This window comes from Choristoneura fumiferana, chromosome 3, assembly GCF_025370935.1.
Source record: "Choristoneura fumiferana chromosome 3, NRCan_CFum_1, whole genome shotgun sequence".
Lineage (NCBI taxonomy): Eukaryota > Metazoa > Arthropoda > Insecta > Lepidoptera > Tortricidae > Choristoneura > Choristoneura fumiferana.
The window spans coordinates 2,840,034-2,863,307 of record NC_133474.1 but is presented as its reverse complement, the minus strand read 5'-3'; the positions used below and the strand labels follow the sequence as shown (position 1 = coordinate 2,863,307).

The following is a 23,274-nucleotide window of genomic DNA, read 5'->3' as shown; positions in this document are numbered from 1 at the left end:
AAACCAAAATTAATCAATGGGTGGTGAAACAGCCCCTTTTTAGTGTACTTGATTCACAAAACACGCGTTTAAAAAACCGCGGCGGTTTGGCCGTAATGCGGCCCAGCCCTAATCCATACTGCTTTCACATGTAATTTGTTTAAAAAAATATACCTCCTTGAGTTTCTTGCCGGATTCTTCTCAACAGAGGTTTTCTGAACCGGTGGTAGATTTTTTTTGACATTCATAAGTGCTTGTTTTAGCCTAAATTGAATATAGATATTTTGACTTTGACTTTGCAGGGCACTGTTCGAGCTGATGATAAAGTCCATGTGTGAATACCTGTACTGGAGCGGCGCGCACGAGGCGCCGGCGCAAGCGCGCTTCCCGGACCAGTTCACTGATGACGTACCACCCTCGTCACACAACGTCACCACTGAGATCATATCCAGGTCAGTACCAGGGGATACTGTATTTGAACTGAGTTAACTGATGGCACACCACCAAAGACGTAATTAAGTCAGCGAAGTGAAATATTTGTTTTCTTATTAGTCACTTAAGCAGCGACACTAGCGACATCTATGTTGTAGCCCTCATCGAGAAACTTTCAACACTCCATCGGAACTAACCGCTCACCCGGACAAGAGATGTCGCTATTAAGCAATCAAATTAAGATTGGTTTTTGGAGTCTTTTTGTATTTTTTATTTCAAATCCAAATTTTGTTACTTTTACGGTCATCCCGTAAAATCCATAACGCCATATTCGATATGGATAAAAAAAAATACAAAAAGACTCCAAAAACCAATCTTAATTTGAAAAGAATTACTTTGGTCCCCCGCGACAATTACGATAGCTACATCTATGCAACAAATGAGTGTAAGAATACACAAATATCACAAACCCAACTATCATCACCACCACACTTCGAGTGATCAAACTCAAACAGAGTTCATCTTTAGCGCAACTCAACCGTGCACCATACTACCAGATGTTAGGGGCTCCATATATGGTAAGATTCATTCTTTACAATGCGTCGTTACAAATTGATCGATAGTGTATTCGAAACGGCTGATCGCCAAAACTGATCGAAGCGATTAATCTTACCACGTATGGAGCCCCTTAGATAATCTAACATCTAACATCTGGTAGCATGGTGAACTGAGAATGACCGCTAAGGGATTTCTACTAGTTAGTCAATCTTTGAACGCATGAGGGGAGCATTTACTTTATATTATTAAGGTTGCGTTGCGTTAAGGCAAACATTTTATAACCTGATAGATGCCCCTGAACTACTGTATGGTGTGAACATTCGCGTCCTCCGGAAAAACGAACGCAGCTGCCGTAAAAGGGCGTTGTTTAGTGTACAGAAACATAGAACCAGGCATGCGCAATTCTCGTACTTGAGACGTGTATGCAAACTGTATAATGTTAGTTGTATGAGTGCAGATTTATTTTGCAGCTCGTTGTATGTATTTAAAAAATGTAGAGATTTATTGAAGTAGATATTTATATATGCATGTATATGTGTGTGTATATGGGCTTAAGATAATTGATGATGTTAATATTGCGTAGGTAGAGGTTGTACGTTTAAACGTGTTTCATATTTTTTAACAAAAGTTAACTGTACTTAATATTCAATTTTTTATAGGGAACTATAGGTCTATTTATATAAAACTAATTTCTAGCTTTAGCTAAAATGCAAAATTATTGTGTAAGACTGTTTGTTTCTAAATAATAATTTTAAAAAATAATCGGAATAAAGGCTCTATTATTATTATTATTAAGGTTGCATTTATCTTGTGCACCAGATACGGCAAGAACAGCCGTCTGACGCAGAGCCTGAACAACAGCTGGCGTTCTTCCTGTTCGATCTGCACCGCATCGCCGACCGCGGCTACGTGTTCAATCTCGTCCGCGGCTACCACAAGCAGATGAGCGCCAAGATAGCCTCGCTGCCCGACGCCGTGCCGCTCGTTCAGTACAAGGTACGTCGCTGTAAGGCAACGTTGCTGTCCGTAGAAGCGGCTACCTGTTCAATCTCGTCGCGGCTCACAAGACAAGAGCCGAAGAGCGCACGCATGAGTGCCAAGTAGCTCGCTGCCCGACGCTGCTCGCTGCTCGTGCAGTATAAGTACCTACGCATGGGTACCAGCACTTTTTTGATTATATATACTTGCTCGGAAAGTGTCGTAACATACAGTCTAACTTTAGTGCAACGCCGTGAATAAAACCCAAGGGCCTTTTTGCATATAACGCCAAAGGGGCGCCGCGCACCCAGCATACAACCGCAACCTCAGGCACTGCGTTGGCTGCGCCAGCGGTATGGACATTTTTACAAAAAATATATACTTGGAGCAAAGAAATCGAGCCACCCTTGCAATTTTTACGTTGATCTTTATGTTTTTTAGTCGTAAGTGTTATCATGGAAACGTAAAAATTTGCAAGGGTGGCTCGATTTCTTTGTTCCCAAGTGTATTTTATCTTACAAATATAAAATTTTACTCGCAAATGTGAAGAAAAACATTGTACATCGCATGGGCGGTACTAGAATTACGAACATCGACTCATTAAATCTCTCGTTCGTAATTCCTTATTTATCAATGTAGTATAAAATGGTTTCAGCTGGCGTTCCTCCGCATCGTGTGCTCCCACGAGCACTACGTGTCGCTGAGCCTGCCGGCGGGCGGCGCGGGGTCGGGCGCGGCGCCCCCCGCGCCGTCCCTCGCCAGCCACGCCAGCCACGCCAGCCACTCGTCCGCGCCGCCGCCGCACGCGCTCAGCCACGAACACCGCTCACGGCACTACCTGACCGGCTTGTTGCTGCATGATCTCACCGCAGCGCTGGAACTACAGTCAGTATAACATTGGCGTGCTTTGGGTCGATTTCAGGATAAGCACTTGTACGTAAGATAACAATCTATGAGCAAGTGCGGGTATTTTAAAGGACTCACGCTGCTAAGTGACTTCTGACTTCGTCTACTCGTGACCCGGGCGCGTGCAATATGGCTAAAACATCTAGTTACCTAATTAATACCTACTCGTTGTTAGCTTGGTAAATCGCCGGTGTGGTAATAATCTATGACCAATCAGTCAATCCGGCGCGCGCAAGATATGTTATTAGATTTTTCTCGTGATGTGCGATCAGCTTCAAAGATGAATCGTATGACACCAATGCGAAATAAGTTTCTGCGCAATATGCCTAATTTCATGCAAGCGTTATCGTAGCGCAAAGTTTAGACTATCATTTTCAATTGTATTGGCATTCTCTTTGGCTTTTGTTCCGTGTGGTCGAGCGCTCATCGCGTGTGTGGTTGCAGGAGCCCGGTGCTGCAGTGCGGCGCGGTGAACGCGGTGCTGTCGCTGCTGACGGCGCACGACGCGGACCCGCGGCTACAGGCGGCCCGCAGCGCGCGCGACTAGCCGCGCTGTACATGCCGCTGCTGGGGGTGGTGCTGGAACACGCGGCCGCGCTCACCCGGCCAGGTCAGTGCCCCGCAGCGCGCGCGACTAGCCGCGCTGTACATGCCGCTGCTGGGGGTGGTGCTGGAACACGCGGCCGCGCTCACCCGGCCAGGTCAGTGCCCCCGCAGCGCGCGCGACTAGCCGCGCTGTACATGCCGCTGCTGGGGGTGGTGCTGGAACACGCGGCCGCGCTCACCCGGCCAGGTCAGTGCCCCCGCAGCGCGCGCGACTAGCCGCGCTGTACATGCCGCTGCTGGGGGTGGTGCTGGAACACGCGGCCGCGCTCACCCGGCCAGGTCAGTGCCCCCGCAGCGCGCGCGACTAGCCGCGCTGTACATGCCGCTGCTGGGGTGGTGCTGGAACACGCGGCCGCGCTCACCCGGCCAGGTCAGTGCCCCCGCAGCGCGCGCGACTAGCCGCGCTGTACATGCCGCTGCTGGGGGTGGTGCTGGAACACGCGGCCGCGCTCACCCGGCCAGGTCAGTGCCCCCGCAGCGCGCGCGACTAGCCGCGCTGTACATGCCGCTGCTGGGGGTGGTGCTGGAACACGCGGCCGCGCTCACCCGGCCAGGTCAGTGCCCCCGCAGCGCGCGCGACTAGCCGCGCTGTACATGCCGCTGCTGGGGGTGGTGCTGGAACACGCGGCCGCGCTCACCCGGCCAGGTCAGTGCCCCCGCAGCGCGCGCGACTAGCCGCGCTGTACATGCCGCTGCTGGGGGTGGTGCTGGAACACGCGGCCGCGCTCACCCGGCCAGGTCAGTGCCCCCGCAGCGCGCGCGACTAGCCGCGCTGTACATGCCGCTGCTGGGGGTGGTGCTGGAACACGCGGCCGCGCTCACCCGGCCAGGTCAGTGCCCCCGCAGCGCGCGCGACTAGCCGCGCTGTACATGCCGCTGCTGGGGGTGGTGCTGGAACACGCGGCCGCGCTCACCCGGCCAGGTCAGTGCCCCCGCAGCGCGCGCGACTAGCCGCGCTGTACATGCCGCTGCTGGGGGTGGTGCTGGAACACGCGGCCGCGCTCACCCGGCCAGGTCAGTGCCCCCGCAGCGCGCGCGACTAGCCGCGCTGTACATGCCGCTGCTGGGGGTGGTGCTGGAACACGCGGCCGCGCTCACCCGGCCAGGTCAGTGCCCCCGCAGCGCGCGCGACTAGCCGCGCTGTACATGCCGCTGCTGGGGGTGGTGCTGGAACACGCGGCCGCGCTCACCCGGCCAGGTCAGTGCCCCCGCAGCGCGCGCGACTAGCCGCGCTGTACATGCCGCTGCTGGGGGTGGTGCTGGAACACGCGGCCGCGCTCACCCGGCCAGGTCAGTGCCCCCGCAGCGCGCGCGACTAGCCGCGCTGTACATGCCGCTGCTGGGGGTGGTGCTGGAACACGCGGCCGCGCTCACCCGGCCAGGTCAGTGCCCCCGCAGCGCGCGCGACTAGCCGCGCTGTACATGCCGCTGCTGGGGGTGGTGCTGGAACACGCGGCCGCGCTCACCCGGCCAGGTCAGTGCCCCCGCAGCGCGCGCGACTAGCCGCGCTGTACATGCCGCTGCTGGGGGTGGTGCTGGAACACGCGGCCGCGCTCACCCGGCCAGGTCAGTGCCCCCGCAGCGCGCGCGACTAGCCGCGCTGTACATGCCGCTGCTGGGGGTGGTGCTGGAACACGCGGCCGCGCTCACCCGGCCAGGTCAGTGCCCCCGCAGCGCGCGCGACTAGCCGCGCTGTACATGCCGCTGCTGGGGGTGGTGCTGGAACACGCGGCCGCGCTCACCCGGCCAGGTCAGTGCCCCCGCAGCGCGCGCGACTAGCCGCGCTGTACATGCCGCTGCTGGGGTGGTGCTGGAACACGCGGCCGCGCTCACCCGGCCAGGTCAGTGCCCCCGCAGCGCGCGCGACTAGCCGCGCTGTACATGCCGCTGCTGGGGGTGGTGCTGGAACACGCGGCCGCGCTCACCCGGCCAGGTCAGTGCCCCCGCAGCGCGCGCGACTAGCCGCGCTGTACATGCCGCTGCTGGGGGTGGTGCTGGAACACGCGGCCGCGCTCACCCGGCCAGGTCAGTGCCCCCGCAGCGCGCGCGACTAGCCGCGCTGTACATGCCGCTGCTGGGGTGGTGCTGGAACACGCGGCCGCGCTCACCCGGCCAGGTCAGTGCCCCCGCAGCGCGCGCGACTAGCCGCGCTGTACATGCCGCTGCTGGGGGTGGTGCTGGAACACGCGGCCGCGCTCACCCGGCCAGGTCAGTGCCCCCGCAGCGCGCGCGACTAGCCGCGCTGTACATGCCGCTGCTGGGGGTGGTGCTGGAACACGCGGCCGCGCTCACCCGGCCAGGTCAGTGCCCCCGCAGCGCGCGCGACTAGCCGCGCTGTACATGCCGCTGCTGGGGGTGGTGCTGGAACACGCGGCCGCGCTCACCCGGCCAGGTCAGTGCCCCCGCAGCGCGCGCGACTAGCCGCGCTGTACATGCCGCTGCTGGGGGTGGTGCTGGAACACGCGGCCGCGCTCACCCGGCCAGGTCAGTGCCCCCGCAGCGCGCGCGACTAGCCGCGCTGTACATGCCGCTGCTGGGGGTGGTGCTGGAACACGCGGCCGCGCTCACCCGGCCAGGTCAGTGCCCCCGCAGCGCGCGCGACTAGCCGCGCTGTACATGCCGCTGCTGGGGTGGTGCTGGAACACGCGGCCGCGCTCACCCGGCCAGGTCAGTGCCCCCGCAGCGCGCGCGACTAGCCGCGCTGTACATGCCGCTGCTGGGGTGGTGCTGGAACACGCGGCCGCGCTCACCCGGCCAGGTCAGTGCCCCCGCAGCGCGCGCGACTAGCCGCGCTGTACATGCCGCTGCTGGGGGTGGTGCTGGAACACGCGGCCGCGCTCACCCGGCCAGGTCAGTGCCCCCGCAGCGCGCGCGACTAGCCGCGCTGTACATGCCGCTGCTGGGGGTGGTGCTGGAACACGCGGCCGCGCTCACCCGGCCAGGTCAGTGCCCCCGCAGCGCGCGCGACTAGCCGCGCTGTACATGCCGCTGCTGGGGGTGGTGCTGGAACACGCGGCCGCGCTCACCCGGCCAGGTCAGTGCCCCGCAGCGCGCGCGACTAGCCGCGCTGTACATGCCGCTGCTGGGGGTGGTGCTGGAACACGCGGCCGCGCTCACCCGGCCAGGTCAGTGCCCCCGCAGCGCGCGCGACTAGCCGCGCTGTACATGCCGCTGCTGGGGTGGTGCTGGAACACGCGGCCGCGCTCACCCGGCCAGGTCAGTGCCCCCGCAGCGCGCGCGACTAGCCGCGCTGTACATGCCGCTGCTGGGGGTGGTGCTGGAACACGCGGCCGCGCTCACCCGGCCAGGTCAGTGCCCCCGCAGCGCGCGCGACTAGCCGCGCTGTACATGCCGCTGCTGGGGGTGGTGCTGGAACACGCGGCCGCGCTCACCCGGCCAGGTCAGTGCCCCCGCAGCGCGCGCGACTAGCCGCGCTGTACATGCCGCTGCTGGGGGTGGTGCTGGAACACGCGGCCGCGCTCACCCGGCCAGGTCAGTGCCCCCGCAGCGCGCGCGACTAGCCGCGCTGTACATGCCGCTGCTGGGGGTGGTGCTGGAACACGCGGCCGCGCTCACCCGGCCAGGTCAGTGCCCCCGCAGCGCGCGCGACTAGCCGCGCTGTACATGCCGCTGCTGGGGGTGGTGCTGGAACACGCGGCCGCGCTCACCCGGCCAGGTCAGTGCCCCCGCAGCGCGCGCGACTAGCCGCGCTGTACATGCCGCTGGGGGTGGTGCTGGAACACGCGGCCGCGCTCACCCGGCCAGGTCAGTGCCCCCGCAGCGCGCGCGACTAGCCGCGCTGTACATGCCGCTGCTGGGGGTGGTGCTGGAACACGCGGCCGCGCTCACCCGGCCAGGTCAGTGCCCCCGCAGCGCGCGCGACTAGCCGCGCTGTACATGCCGCTGCTGGGGGTGGTGCTGGAACACGCGGCCGCGCTCACCCGGCCAGGTCAGTGCCCCCGCAGCGCGCGCGACTAGCCGCGCTGTACATGCCGCTGCTGGGGGTGGTGCTGGAACACGCGGCCGCGCTCACCCGGCCAGGTCAGTGCCCCCGCAGCGCGCGCGACTAGCCGCGCTGTACATGCCGCTGCTGGGGGTGGTGCTGGAACACGCGGCCGCGCTCACCCGGCCAGGTCAGTGCCCCCGCAGCGCGCGCGACTAGCCGCGCTGTACATGCCGCTGCTGGGGGTGGTGCTGGAACACGCGGCCGCGCTCACCCGGCCAGGTCAGTGCCCCCGCAGCGCGCGCGACTAGCCGCGCTGTACATGCCGCTGCTGGGGGTGGTGCTGGAACACGCGGCCGCGCTCACCCGGCCAGGTCAGTGCCCCCGCAGCGCGCGCGACTAGCCGCGCTGTACATGCCGCTGCTGGGGGTGGTGCTGGAACACGCGGCCGCGCTCACCCGGCCAGGTCAGTGCCCCGCAGCGCGCGCGACTAGCCGCGCTGTACATGCCGCTGCTGGGGTGGTGCTGGAACACGCGGCCGCGCTCACCCGGCCAGGTCAGTGCCCCCGCAGCGCGCGCGACTAGCCGCGCTGTACATGCCGCTGCTGGGGGTGGTGCTGGAACACGCGGCCGCGCTCACCCGGCCAGGTCAGTGCCCCCGCAGCGCGCGCGACTAGCCGCGCTGTACATGCCGCTGCTGGGGGTGGTGCTGGAACACGCGGCCGCGCTCACCCGGCCAGGTCAGTGCCCCCGCAGCGCGCGCGACTAGCCGCGCTGTACATGCCGCTGCTGGGGGTGGTGCTGGAACACGCGGCCGCGCTCACCCGGCCAGGTCAGTGCCCCGCAGCGCGCGCGACTAGCCGCGCTGTACATGCCGCTGCTGGGGGTGGTGCTGGAACACGCGGCCGCGCTCACCCGGCCAGGTCAGTGCCCCCGCAGCGCGCGCGACTAGCCGCGCTGTACATGCCGCTGCTGGGGGTGGTGCTGGAACACGCGGCCGCGCTCACCCGGCCAGGTCAGTGCCCCCGCAGCGCGCGCGACTAGCCGCGCTGTACATGCCGCTGCTGGGGGTGGTGCTGGAACACGCGGCCGCGCTCACCCGGCCAGGTCAGTGCCCCCGCAGCGCGCGCGACTAGCCGCGCTGTACATGCCGCTGCTGGGGTGGTGCTGGAACACGCGGCCGCGCTCACCCGGCCAGGTCAGTGCCCCCGCAGCGCGCGCGACTAGCCGCGCTGTACATGCCGCTGCTGGGGTGGTGCTGGAACACGCGGCCGCGCTCACCCGGCCAGGTCAGTGCCCCCGCAGCGCGCGCGACTAGCCGCGCTGTACATGCCGCTGCTGGGGGTGGTGCTGGAACACGCGGCCGCGCTCACCCGGCCAGGTCAGTGCCCCCGCAGCGCGCGCGACTAGCCGCGCTGTACATGCCGCTGCTGGGGGTGGTGCTGGAACACGCGGCCGCGCTCACCCGGCCAGGTCAGTGCCCCCGCAGCGCGCGCGACTAGCCGCGCTGTACATGCCGCTGCTGGGGGTGGTGCTGGAACACGCGGCCGCGCTCACCGGCCAGGTCAGTGCCCCCGCAGCGCGCGCGACTAGCCGCGCTGTACATGCCGCTGCTGGGGGTGGTGCTGGAACACGCGGCCGCGCTCACCCGGCCAGGTCAGTGCCCCCGCAGCGCGCGCGACTAGCCGCGCTGTACATGCCGCTGCTGGGGGTGGTGCTGGAACACGCGGCCGCGCTCACCCGGCCAGGTCAGTGCCCCCGCAGCGCGCGCGACTAGCCGCGCTGTACATGCCGCTGCTGGGGGTGGTGCTGGAACACGCGGCCGCGCTCACCCGGCCAGGTCAGTGCCCCCGCAGCGCGCGCGACTAGCCGCGCTGTACATGCCGCTGCTGGGGTGGTGGTGCTGGAACACGCGGCCGCGCTCACCCGGCCAGGTCAGTGCCCCCGCAGCGCGCGCGACTAGCCGCGCTGTACATGCCGCTGCTGGGGGTGGTGCTGGAACACGCGGCCGCGCTCACCCGGCCAGGTCAGTGCCCCCGCAGCGCGCGGAATATTCATCATCATCATCGGAATATTCATCATCATATCACCCAAAAGTCGTCCACTGAAACACATAAGCCTCCCCAGGACCTTCAGTCACTTCATCAAGTTGGAAACGGCCTGCGTCCAGTCTGCACAGAAAATATTACTTACGTACGTCTGTATCCCGCTATGGTACTTTTACGTGCTGATTATTAAACGTAACTTCTCTTTCAGATGTTTTGCAGTTCGATGGCGAGATGGGACAGTTTAATAACTTCTACAACACGTCATCAAACGATCCGGACAACAAACAGGTACTTTTGTCATATTCACACTGGCCTCCCACAACCCACCTATATCGGGGTCGTGTGTGGTGTTTAGGGCATACGCTAGCTGGTGCGGGCGCATTCGCGGGTACACGCATGCGGGTGTACGTACAGATAAAAACAGACGCACGCGACGCACGCGTGTATGTATGTGTGTTATTTTTCAATTGGCGTCCACCCGCTCCGTGCAAACCGTCCAATTTCACCCACATCAAATACCCGGATTCACTTGAAATTTGTTACATATATGTAGATTACATAATAGCGCGAATGGTTCTATGCCTTTTCCTAACTCACGTTTCCCAAATGTTTCATTTGCCAACTCAGGATTTTCTCTGAAATTATATCTTTTTCGGAACTTTCATAAAACAAACCTAACCTAACTTACTGTTCTATAAGAGCATAAGAAAATACACTGAGAATTTTTTGGTTTCGGCGAAAATTGAGAGTTGAGAAATTAAACATTTGGCAAACATAATTCTGCGAAAAGGCAGAACCTGAGTGCGAATACTATCAGCTGAAACGACAGTTTTTTAGACAAATATTTTTCCAATAATAATTGTTTTTTTGTATCCAGAGCGGGCGTCCCCCGTTCAACAGCGAAACCCACCGCAACTTGCTGATGTGTCTCGTGTGGCTCCTCAAGAGCTGTTCGCGCGCCGCCCTGGCCGCGTGCTGCGCCGACCTGCCGCCGGCGCGCCTCCACGCTCTCTTGCACGTCATACATCTCTGCTTCGCCGCGCACGAGTACAAGGTACCGCCATAGCGACCCGTCGATGTACAGAACACAATGCAGAGCGGCCGTTCCCCATTTAAAGCCAGACTCACTGCAACTTCTTCTGAAGAGCGGCTCGCGCGCTTCTCTGGCCGCTGTTGCACGTCATACATCTCTGCTTCGCCGCGCACGAGTATATAAGGTAGTAAGTAGGCGAGCTGTCGATGTATGAACACATTGCAGAACGGCTGTCTTTCCACCCAACAACAAGACTCGCCGCAACAAAAAGGGTTGCTTGTGCGCCGTCCTGGCTGCTGTTGCACGTCATACACCTCTGCTTCGCCGCGCACGCGTACAAGGTACCGCCATAGCGACCCGTCAATGTACAATACACATTACAGAACGGCCGTCTTCCCGCCCAACAGCGAAACGCACCGCAGCAAGCTGATGTGTGATTGAGGTTCCTTCTCGTACAGTCAAGGGCAAAGATATCGAACACGGCCAAAGTTACAAAAATATGTATACACGACTTCATGCACTTAACATTAAGGCCGTGTAAACATATTTTCGCAACTTTGGCCGTGTCGATATCTTTGCCCTTAACTGTACGACCTGCATTGGTATATGCTACAGCAGAGCGTGCAAAAATATCTGGCCCTAGAAATAGATTCGTATCAGATAAGTATTACGCACGCTTTTTTCTGTCAGATATTGGTGCAGCCTTTGGTCTTCGTACGCCGACCACATATCGACGGTTAAGAACCAATACCGTCTATCTACCATCTTTTAGCATGATAGTTAGGTGTTATTGATTCTTAACCGTCGATATCCGGCCGGATCACTAGATATGAGGCTACGACGCCTCACGTCAAATCTGGACCCCGGACCCCGTTCGAAGACGTCTAGGGAGCGACCGTGAGCAGGCGCCAAGGGAGCTCCATTAGAATTTGGTAGCTGCATTAGAAGAAAATGCAAATACAATTAGCAAAAAGCTTGTGTTAAAAGTTATAACAAAAATAATTATTTATTATTCTGTGATACAATGCAATGATTTAAGTTGTTAGTCAATTTTGTTTCCTCGCAGGGCCGTAAGGAGCTGTTGAAATGCGTGCAACAGAACGTGCGGAAGACGACCGACATCAAAGCGAAGCTGGAAGACGTCATCCTGGGACAGGGGTCGGCGAGGTCCGACTTCATCATGCGACGGAAAGGTCAAATACTAATAATTAATACTATACTTGCCTAAAACTTTAAGTCTAAACTATTATTGCTATATCAGGCGAAAAAGGCTAGCGAGCCTCCTGTGTCCTAAGTTTTTTTTATTTATTTTTTGTTTATTTTTTATTCCTCAAACGGGAAAAAAACAAACAAACAATCTCTCACCCTAAAGGTTCGCGTCCATCGGAATCGTGTATATAGTAGGTACTTAAGAACTAGACGTGGGACACCAGCTTTGTTATTTTGGAAATTATTATGACATTCTTAAAATTCTTTTTTCAATTAACAATTTGTGCTTTATAAGGTACATTCGGCCGTTATTCTTACTCTCTTAGTGTTAATTTGTTTTGTATAAAGTACGCATCTACGTTCATTTTAAAGGCCAGACGAGGCTTAGATATCGAGAGGTCCGTTTGACGTTGTCACCGCTATGCTCGCGACCCAGAGCAGAGCGATGGCGCGCAGTGCGCGTGTCGTATGAAACGTGTCGAGCTAAACTCGATTTAAGACGTGAGTTATCGAGTTTAGGCTCCAATTGAGTTAAAACTAGTCTAAGCTATTTTCATAATCATATTGTTTTATAAGCTGTTGGTTCTCCTTTAAATAAATAAAGGAGCGCGGTCCGAGATTGAGACCGATTAAGATCGTTTGTTTACAAGGAACTAGTTCCTTTTGGGCAGCGATGGGTAATTCATTCCTGTCAGTTGTTAGTTCAGGACCGACTCAAGCGTATATTGTCTGTGTTGGATGTAGGCGGGTCGAACGTGTGCCCCGGGCGGCGGGAGCGCTGGCGCAAGGACTGGCGCGGCGCGCGGGGGGACGCGCCGCCCTCGCCGCCCGCGCCGCCCCCCGCGCTGCCGGCCGCGCTCGCCGCTGAGGTCTCGCTCACGCTGCTGCACGCGCTGGAGACCATCGTGCAGGTGCCCCCCCCCCCCCTTACCTATACGCCATCTTACACAGGGCCACACAGTAACTACATAATAAGTTTTTGTTAAAAAAAAAAACATTTTCTCAAACATGCTCGGAAATGTATGCGTTAATGTCACGAAATGTGGACATGAAAGTTTCTCATTTATGGCTCCCTACATACTTCTTGGCCTAGGCCATGAAGTATGTATGAAAATCCATTATTGTCCGCTGCTCTTACTTTTTAAATTTACTTACTAACATTAAACTGACAAAGGAAAAATTACAAACAGCCAACCACCACTACTCTGTAAGCATTTGCGATATTGCGATGCGATGCGATGCATTGATGCAAGGATGGATGGATGGACGGACGGACGGACGGACGGATGGATGAAATATGTCCTTACATTGTTTGAGAAAAGCACTATACAAACCTCGGCCAGAACAGGGATTGCGGGACTCGTTTTATCCGCCCTTGTCTACGACTCGGCCGTCTACCCCGAACTCGTCCATCGATCCCTTACTTCATGGCCTCTGCAGTAATGTACCATTTTAATACAAACTTTTTTTTGCTGACTGTAGTAGATTAATAATAAAATAATTAGCAATCAATATTCTTACAGAATAAAAATTTGAAAATGCGCTAGAAAAGTGAATGAAAAGCATTGTGTTTGGTGTATTACTATTACAGTCGTGCAGCAACCTGGAGTCCGGGCAAGCGGTGTGCGCCGCGGCGCTGCAGGTGGTGCTGCGCGCCATGCAGCGCAACCAGAGCACCGCCGTGTTGCAGCACATGTTCGCCACCGTGCGCTCGCTCATCCTCAAGGTGTGCTCTACTTTCTTTTGATTGAAAAGTATTTGCGCGCAAATGTACCGGGGAAACTGATCAAAGAAGGTTACTCCCCTTGTCTCCGCCTGTCCTGTCCTGGAATACTTGCTCCCCCCGGAACGCTCTTGGGGTCTATGCACATGATATTTTTACACTACGTCTGTTCTATCCCCTAAGTCTAGAATTTAAGATCTGGAAGTGAGTCACCATATTTGTTATTTTGGATATTAATTCCGCACATTTAAAAACAACTACTTATTCAAGTACATTCAGCGGTTATTGATAGTGTCAATTTATTTGTGTCGATCTGTGAAAGTCTGCTGGCAGAAGCTGGATGCGTTGAGCCGAGGATAGGGCGCGATGGCGCTCATTGGGGGAGGCTTATGGCCAGCAAAAGACTACTATAGGCTGATGATGATGATGACGATATTGTTCGCAGCTGGGCTGGTCGTGCTGCGGCGAGGAGTCGGGCATCTGCCGCGTGCTGCTGCGGCACTGCGCGGCGCTGTGCGGCGCAACGCGCGCGCACGCAGCCGCCGCGTTGTACGCGCTCATGAGACACCACTACCAGCTGGGGAACGTGAGCGCGCCCGTTGCTCTAACAGACACCCACCCGCGACCATTGCTCTAACATACATACACTGCGCGGCGCTGTGCGGCGCCACGCGTTAGGTTAGGTTAGAGACGTCAAGAGGCGAAGTGCCATGCAGAATAGGAGCTCCGCGACGCGGAGCCCCGTCTACTTTGAGTCAAGGAACTTTAGACCAATTGCTTATTTGCTACTTAGACCAGCTGCTTTTAAGACGAAATCATACCAACCCCACATAACGGGTGTATTGCTTGTGACAGAACTTCAGCCGCGTGAAGATGCAGGTGACGATGTCCCTGTCGTCGCTGGTGGGCACTTCCACCACCTTCAGCGAGGAGTCGCTCCGGCGCGCGCTCAAGACTATCTTACTGTACGCGGAGAAAGACCCCGACCTGCAGCAGACCAGCTTCCCGGAACAGGTCGGCCATGCTCAATCATATCACCGTCCTATATACGTCCCCCTGGGCACATGTCTCGTAGTTCTCACGTGGGCCCTGTGCGTATTGGGAACTTCAAACACACCATTGAATTGCTTCGTAGGTTTGTGCATGATGCCTCAGGATGTTTTCCTTCTCTGTAAAGTTCGTGGTTCAAATGTAATTTCGCACATAAATTTTGAAAAAGTCCCGGGCTTGAAACCACGATTTTTTAAGGATTTTGCATTTTATACGGTATATAGGGAGTTCCATATACAACACTGGACGTCCTTCGGCCGATATGATGATGATAAGATACAGAAAACAAGGGTACCATCAGCCAAATAAGTGGTCTATACATTTTTAAAAAGTTCCTGTCAAATGAATATGTCGCTAAAGCCGAACTTTCTAGTTGACAGACACGTCTATTATGGAAACGGATTCGATTTGTAGCATTCGAACATGGCGGGTGTAGACAATATCTAATTTTGCTATTTCTGTTTCTTTGGCTAGTGGAAGTATAATTTTGATAGTGTTTTATGCGGCGATTAACCTTAACAGTGAACAGTGATCACAAAATTCTATATTGCTCTCGTGTCTGGCATTTTTTAATGCGCAAGTTGTCTCCGCGTGGTTTCTGGAATTTTACTATCAAGTTGCAAAAACTACAATCACCGTACAACGTCCCTCTCAAAGAGAGTTTACCTTGACACTGGCGAAATTGTCCTTTTAATTAGGACAGAAAAGCCATATCTTAAAAGAGAAAAAGAAGACATGCAAACGATTATCAGCTTTAGAGTGGTAGACCACATATTTGGCTGATGGTACATAAAGAAAGTTTTTCAAGGTAAGCAATAGGAAGCCTTAGTTTAATGAATTAGCTATGTAAATGAAATTGTTATATCTGTAACTCTGTATTCACACTCGGTTTGGTGCAGGTTTCTGATGTGGACTGTAGTCCCGACGGCGTAAGTCCCCACTTTACCCCCTACTTTTTGTCTTTTCTTCTAAATGTATCATTCCCTGCCCTGCTCAAGTAGCTTGACTGATTGACTTATTTTTCTGTACAAAAATACATATAATGTGTTTTCAAATATTAAGCACCTTTGGTGAAATAAAAGCCAAATTGCGTTGCTCTGAAAAGAGATAAGAAATTTATTACAAATAAACTTTTCCTTCACACAGTATGTGGCGTAACATAAGCTAAACAATAATTAATAATAAATAAACCATACCTGAAAAGAGAAACAACATTAGAGCTATTATTCAGTAATCTTTATCAGCACATTTTAAATATCTTTCATTTTATATGTACCGTCATTCTGTCCGTCATAGCCTCGATAGCTCTATGGATCCTATATCATAGATAAGAATAGTTTGAAATGAAGTGAACCAACCTTCATTTACATACATTATTTTACCCTTTTTTAATCTCATGAATGAATATGTCTCAAAGATAAAAATCTTCACTGCACCATTTTTCCTTTTAATGGCTCAAATTTCGTGTATTGTTGAAATTCCAACCACGTTTTTAAAGTACATAAATTAATATTCCACATTAACAGCCTCGAAAATCATTCATTAATTTGTTTCCAGCACTTGTATTATTCTCATTCGTCGATACTTGTGTGTCGGTCTGTCAATCGCATGCATGTATGCATTCCCACTCAGACATGCTTAAAGATGTGATCCCGATCAAAACCGTCCCAGCGTTGGTACCATGTCATATATTCTCGAAATATCGTCATGAGTTTTCTTCATTTTGGTGGAAAACGTTACTGCTACACCTTCTCAAGTTCGTATGTGACACTTGTTAGAACCGTGTTCCAGTCAGCATTTGCAGCACTTTAAAAAAAATTGATAAAGGCAGCAGAGGCTCCTTGCGACAGGGACTTACGTTTTTATAATAAAATTCCAAAGAATATTATAAATGAAACGGATACAAAATTCAGATCTATTGTCAAGAAGACATTAATATCAAAGGCGTATTATAAAGTTAATGATTATATCATGGACAGGGATATTTGGAAATAATTCCGATCCGCATTAGCGATCCCTTCAAATAGCGAACCTACTGTGTTAAAAATAATGTTGTGTTAAATACTTGTGATGTATACATATCATTTAATAATATTGTAAATCTGTTTTAAAAAAAATATATATATACCTCGTTGAGTTTCTTGCCGGATTCTTCTCAGCAGAGGTTTTTCCGAACCGGTGGTGGATTTTTTTTGACATTCATAAGTGCTTGTTATAGCCTAAATTGAATAAAGATATTTTGACTTTGACTTTGAGGGTTCTACCGAGTCGCACATACGAACTTGGCAAGGTATTGTGTGGAGGTCGCTGTCGCTTCTTGGGCAGACGTAAAAATATATCTCTAGAGTCCAAAATAACGTTAACGATCGGTGTTCCAGGTGAAAGATCTGGTGTTCAACCTGCACATGATCCTGTCGGACACCGTGAAGATGAAGGAGTTCCAGGAGGACCCGGAGATGCTGCTGGACCTGATGCACCGCATCGCGCGCGGCTACCAGCACAGCCCCGACCTGCGGCTCACCTGGCTCAACAACATGGCGCAGAAACATATGGAGGTAGTACGCAGTGCCAGGAGGACCCATATTGCAGATGGCGAGGGTTAAAAATATCGCTAGATGGCGTTAGCGGAGACTGGCGCTGCCAAGAGCGTAGTCAGCGGTATCGGCAATTTTTGAAAAAATAAAAGTTTTTTTTACAAATATACAATTTTACTCGCAAATGTGATGAAAAACAACTTCGACTTCGGGTTTCTAATAGACGCTCGTTCGTAATTCCTTATTTACCGCCCTTAACACACAATGTACTATTTCAGCGTCGAACCACTACGGTTGCCCCCTATGTCGTCTGGTGCACGGCCGCGGCGCTGGTCCCGAAGCAGACCGGCGCCGGGCGCGCGCCGCGCTGCTGCGGAGCGCGTCAGCACAACGCGGCTGACAGTCGTGCGCCGACACGCTGCACCACCATGACGCACCACGAGCTGCAGTGTGACACACAGGCGCGGCAGATGGCGGCGCGCGCTGCTGGAGCGCGTCACGCACAACGCGCTGGACGAGTCGTGCGCCGACACGCTGCACCACCACCTGACGCACCACGAGCTGCAGGTGACACACAGGCGCGGCAGATGGCGGCGCGCGCTGCTGGAGCGCGTCACGCACAACGCGCTGGACGAGTCGTGCGCCGACACGCTGCACCACCACCTGACGCACCACGAGCTGCAGGTGACACACAGGCGCGGCAGATGGCGGCGCGCGCTGCTGGAGCGCGTCACGCACAACGCGCTGGACGAGTCGTGCGCCGACACGCTGCACCACCACCTGACGCACCACGAGCTGCAGGTGACACACAGGCGCGGCAGATGGCGGCGCGCGCTGCTGGAGCGCGTCACGCACAACGCGCTGGACGAGTCGTGCGCCGACACGCTGCACCACCACCTGACGCACCACGAGCTGCAGGTGACACACAGGCGCGGCAGATGGCGGCGCGCGCTGCTGGAGCGCGTCACGCACAACGCGCTGGACGAGTCGTGCGCCGACACGCTGCACCACCACCTGACGCACCACGAGCTGCAGGTGACACACAGGCGCGGCAGATGGCGGCGCGCGCTGCTGGAGCGCGTCACGCACAACGCGCTGGACGAGTCGTGCGCCGACACGCTGCACCACCACCTGACGCACCACGAGCTGCAGGTGACACACAGGCGCGGCAGATGGCGGCGCGCGCTGCTGGAGCGCGTCACGCACAACGCGCTGGACGAGTCGTGCGCCGACACGCTGCACCACCACCTGACGCACCACGAGCTGCAGGTGACACACTGGCGCGGCAGATGGCGGCGCGCGCTGCTGGAGCGCGTCACGCACAACGCGCTGGACGAGTCGTGCGCCGACACGCTGCACCACCACCTGACGCACCACGAGCTGCAGGTGACACACAGGCGCGGCAGATGGCGGCGCGCGCTGCTGGAGCGCGTCACGCACAACGCGCTGGACGAGTCGTGCGCCGACACGCTGCACCACCACCTGACGCACCACGAGCTGCAGGTGACACACTGGCGCGGCAGATGGCGGCGCGCGCTGCTGGAGCGCGTCACGCACAACGCGCTGGACGAGTCGTGCGCCGACACGCTGCACCACCACCTGACGCACCACGAGCTGCAGGTGACACACTGGCGCGGCAGATGGCGGCGCGCGCTGCTGGAGCGCGTCACGCACAACGCGCTGGACGAGTCGTGCGCCGACACGCTGCACCACCACCTGACGCACCACGAGCTGCAGGTGACACACTGGCGCGGCAGATGGCGGCGCGCGCTGCTGGAGCGCGTCACGCACAACGCGCTGGACGAGTCGTGCGCCGACACGCTGCACCACCACCTGACGCACCACGAGCTGCAGGTGACACACTGGCGCGGCAGATGGCGGCGCGCGCTGCTGGAGCGCGTCACGCACAACGCGCTGGACGAGTCGTGCGCCGACACGCTGCACCACCACCTGACGCACCACGAGCTGCAGGTGACACACTGGCGCGGCAGATGGCGGCGCGCGCTGCTGGAGCGCGTCACGCACAACGCGCTGGACGAGTCGTGCGCCGACACGCTGCACCACCACCTGACGCACCACGAGCTGCAGGTGACACACAGGCGCGGCAGATGGCGGCGCGCGCTGCTGGAGCGCGTCACGCACAACGCGCTGGACGAGTCGTGCGCCGACACGCTGCACCACCACCTGACGCACCACGAGCTGCAGGTGACACACTGGCGCGGCAGATGGCGGCGCGCGCTGCTGGAGCGCGTCACGCACAACGCGCTGGACGAGTCGTGCGCCGACACGCTGCACCACCACCTGACGCACCACGAGCTGCAGGTGACACACAGGCGCGGCAGATGGCGGCGCGCGCTGCTGGAGCGCGTCACGCACAACGCGCTGGACGAGTCGTGCGCCGACACGCTGCACCACCACCTGACGCACCACGAGCTGCAGGTGACACACTGGCGCGGCAGATGGCGGCGCGCGCTGCTGGAGCGCGTCACGCACAACGCGCTGGACGAGTCGTGCGCCGACACGCTGCACCACCACCTGACGCACCACGAGCTGCAGGTGACACACTGGCGCGGCAGATGGCGGCGCGCGCTGCTGGAGCGCGTCACGCACAACGCGCTGGACGAGTCGTGCGCCGACACGCTGCACCACCACCTGACGCACCACGAGCTGCAGGTGACACACTGGCGCGGCAGATGGCGGCGCGCGCTGCTGGAGCGCGTCACGCACAACGCGCTGGACGAGTCGTGCGCCGACACGCTGCACCACCACCTGACGCACCACGAGCTGCAGGTGACACACTGGCGCGGCAGATGGCGGCGCGCGCTGCTGGAGCGCGTCACGCACAACGCGCTGGACGAGTCGTGCGCCGACACGCTGCACCACCACCTGACGCACCACGAGCTGCAGGTGACACACTGGCGCGGCAGATGGCGGCGCGCGCTGCTGGAGCGCGTCACGCACAACGCGCTGGACGAGTCGTGCGCCGACACGCTGCACCACCACCTGACGCACCACGAGCTGCAGGTGACACACTGGCGCGGCAGATGGCGGCGCGCGCTGCTGGAGCGCGTCACGCACAACGCGCTGGACGAGTCGTGCGCCGACACGCTGCACCACCACCTGACGCACCACGAGCTGCAGGTGACACACTGGCGCGGCAGATGGCGGCGCGCGCTGCTGGAGCGCGTCACGCACAACGCGCTGGACGAGTCGTGCGCCGACACGCTGCACCACCACCTGACGCACCACGAGCTGCAGGTGACACACTGGCGCGGCAGATGGCGGCGCGCGCTGCTGGAGCGCGTCACGCACAACGCGCTGGACGAGTCGTGCGCCGACACGCTGCACCACCACCTGACGCACCACGAGCTGCAGGTGACACACTGGCGCGGCAGATGGCGGCGCGCGCTGCTGGAGCGCGTCACGCACAACGCGCTGGACGAGTCGTGCGCCGACACGCTGCACCACCACCTGACGCACCACGAGCTGCAGGTGACACACTGGCGCGGCAGATGGCGGCGCGCGCTGCTGGAGCGCGTCACGCACAACGCGCTGGACGAGTCGTGCGCCGACACGCTGCACCACCACCTGACGCACCACGAGCTGCAGGTGACACACAGGCGCGGCAGATGGCGGCGCGCGCTGCTGGAGCGCGTCACGCACAACGCGCTGGACGAGTCGTGCGCCGACACGCTGCACCACCACCTGACGCACCACGAGCTGCAGGTGACACACTGGCGCGGCAGATGGCGGCGCGCGCTGCTGGAGCGCGTCACGCACAACGCGCTGGACGAGTCGTGCGCCGACACGCTGCACCACCACCTGACGCACCACGAGCTGCAGGTGACACACAGGCGCGGCAGATGGCGGCGCGCGCTGCTGGAGCGCGTCACGCACAACGCGCTGGACGAGTCGTGCGCCGACACGCTGCACCACCACCTGACGCACCACGAGCTGCAGGTGACACACAGGCGCGGCAGATGGCGGCGCGCGCTGCTGGAGCGCGTCACGCACAACGCGCTGGACGAGTCGTGCGCCGACACGCTGCACCACCACCTGACGCACCACGAGCTGCAGGTGACACACAGGCGCGGCAGATGGCGGCGCGCGCTGCTGGAGCGCGTCACGCACAACGCGCTGGACGAGTCGTGCGCCGACACGCTGCACCACCACCTGACGCACCACGAGCTGCAGGTGACACACAGGCGCGGCAGATGGCGGCGCGCGCTGCTGGAGCGCGTCACGCACAACGCGCTGGACGAGTCGTGCGCCGACACGCTGCACCACCACCTGACGCACCACGAGCTGCAGGTGACACACTGGCGCGGCAGATGGCGGCGCGCGCTGCTGGAGCGCGTCACGCACAACGCGCTGGACGAGTCGTGCGCCGACACGCTGCACCACCACCTGACGCACCACGAGCTGCAGGTGACACACTGGCGCGGCAGATGGCGGCGCGCGCTGCTGGAGCGCGTCACGCACAACGCGCTGGACGAGTCGTGCGCCGACACGCTGCACCACCACCTGACGCACCACGAGCTGCAGGTGACACACTGGCGCGGCAGATGGCGGCGCGCGCTGCTGGAGCGCGTCACGCACAACGCGCTGGACGAGTCGTGCGCCGACACGCTGCACCACCACCTGACGCACCACGAGCTGCAGGTGACACACTGGCGCGGCAGATGGCGGCGCGCGCTGCTGGAGCGCGTCACGCACAACGCGCTGGACGAGTCGTGCGCCGACACGCTGCACCACCACCTGACGCACCACGAGCTGCAGGTGACACACTGGCGCGGCAGATGGCGGCGCGCGCTGCTGGAGCGCGTCACGCACAACGCGCTGGACGAGTCGTGCGCCGACACGCTGCACCACCACCTGACGCACCACGAGCTGCAGGTGACACACTGGCGCGGCAGATGGCGGCGCGCGCTGCTGGAGCGCGTCACGCACAACGCGCTGGACGAGTCGTGCGCCGACACGCTGCACCACCACCTGACGCACCACGAGCTGCAGGTGACACACTGGCGCGGCAGATGGCGGCGCGCGCTGCTGGAGCGCGTCACGCACAACGCGCTGGACGAGTCGTGCGCCGACACGCTGCACCACCACCTGACGCACCACGAGCTGCAGGTGACACACTGGCGCGGCAGATGGCGGCGCGCGCTGCTGGAGCGCGTCACGCACAACGCGCTGGACGAGTCGTGCGCCGACACGCTGCACCACCACCTGACGCACCACGAGCTGCAGGTGACACACTGGCGCGGCAGATGGCGGCGCGCGCTGCTGGAGCGCGTCACGCACAACGCGCTGGACGAGTCGTGCGCCGACACGCTGCACCACCACCTGACGCACCACGAGCTGCAGGTGACACACTGGCGCGGCAGATGGCGGCGCGCGCTGCTGGAGCGCGTCACGCACAACGCGCTGGACGAGTCGTGCGCCGACACGCTGCACCACCACCTGACGCACCACGAGCTGCAGGTGACACACTGGCGCGGCAGATGGCGGCGCGCGCTGCTGGAGCGCGTCACGCACAACGCGCTGGACGAGTCGTGCGCCGACACGCTGCACCACCACCTGACGCACCACGAGCTGCAGGTGACACACTGGCGCGGCAGATGGCGGCGCGCGCTGCTGGAGCGCGTCACGCACAACGCGCTGGACGAGTCGTGCGCCGACACGCTGCACCACCACCTGACGCACCACGAGCTGCAGGTGACACACTGGCGCGGCAGATGGCGGCGCGCGCTGCTGGAGCGCGTCACGCACAACGCGCTGGACGAGTCGTGCGCCGACACGCTGCACCACCACCTGACGCACCACGAGCTGCAGGTGACACACAGGCGCGGCAGATGGCGGCGCTGAGTGTAACGTCATGTCTTAAATCGAGTTTAGCTCGACTTGTTTCGGTATAATTCGTAACCTTCTTCTAGTTCTAGAGTCTAGGAGCAACGCAACTCGGCAGATGCTGCAGCACGCGCACTGTGCGCCACCACTCTGCTCACGATGTCTCGCGAGCCATCACCACGCACCCGCAATAAAAGGCGATCGACCCAAATAACGCTTCCGTGTTTAATGTTTCTCAAACATGATATCAAATATTGACGTTGTGTTACAAAAATAGGCCGGGAAGTATCGCGTTGCAGGCGCTGCGGCTCGGCTGCCTGCAAAGAGATTCATAAAACTTTGCTTCGCAGGTGGTAGGACCTTGTGCAAGGTCCGCCCGTATTGCTACCACCATCTAGCTCGCTAATCCTGCCGTAAGCAGCAGTGCT

General features: G+C 58.7%; 1 protein-coding gene across 1 annotated transcript in view; it reads left to right on the top strand.

Moving 5' to 3' along the window:
• Positions 1-9,628: 9,628 nt before the first annotated feature.
• The window catches only part of LOC141445705 (dedicator of cytokinesis protein 7-like), a 28,685-nt gene continuing 15,039 nt past the window's right edge, over positions 9,629-23,274 (top strand). The window contains exons 1-8 of the mRNA XM_074111594.1: positions 9,629-9,738; positions 10,328-10,504; positions 11,550-11,676; positions 12,437-12,603; positions 13,284-13,418; positions 13,861-14,001; positions 14,271-14,429; positions 16,844-17,020. Of these exons, the coding sequence (XP_073967695.1) occupies positions 9,682-9,738; positions 10,328-10,504; positions 11,550-11,676; positions 12,437-12,603; positions 13,284-13,418; positions 13,861-14,001; positions 14,271-14,429; positions 16,844-17,020 (1,140 nt within the window). The 5' untranslated portion in view covers positions 9,629-9,681. The remainder of the gene's footprint in view (positions 9,739-10,327; positions 10,505-11,549; positions 11,677-12,436; positions 12,604-13,283; positions 13,419-13,860; positions 14,002-14,270; positions 14,430-16,843; positions 17,021-23,274) is intronic.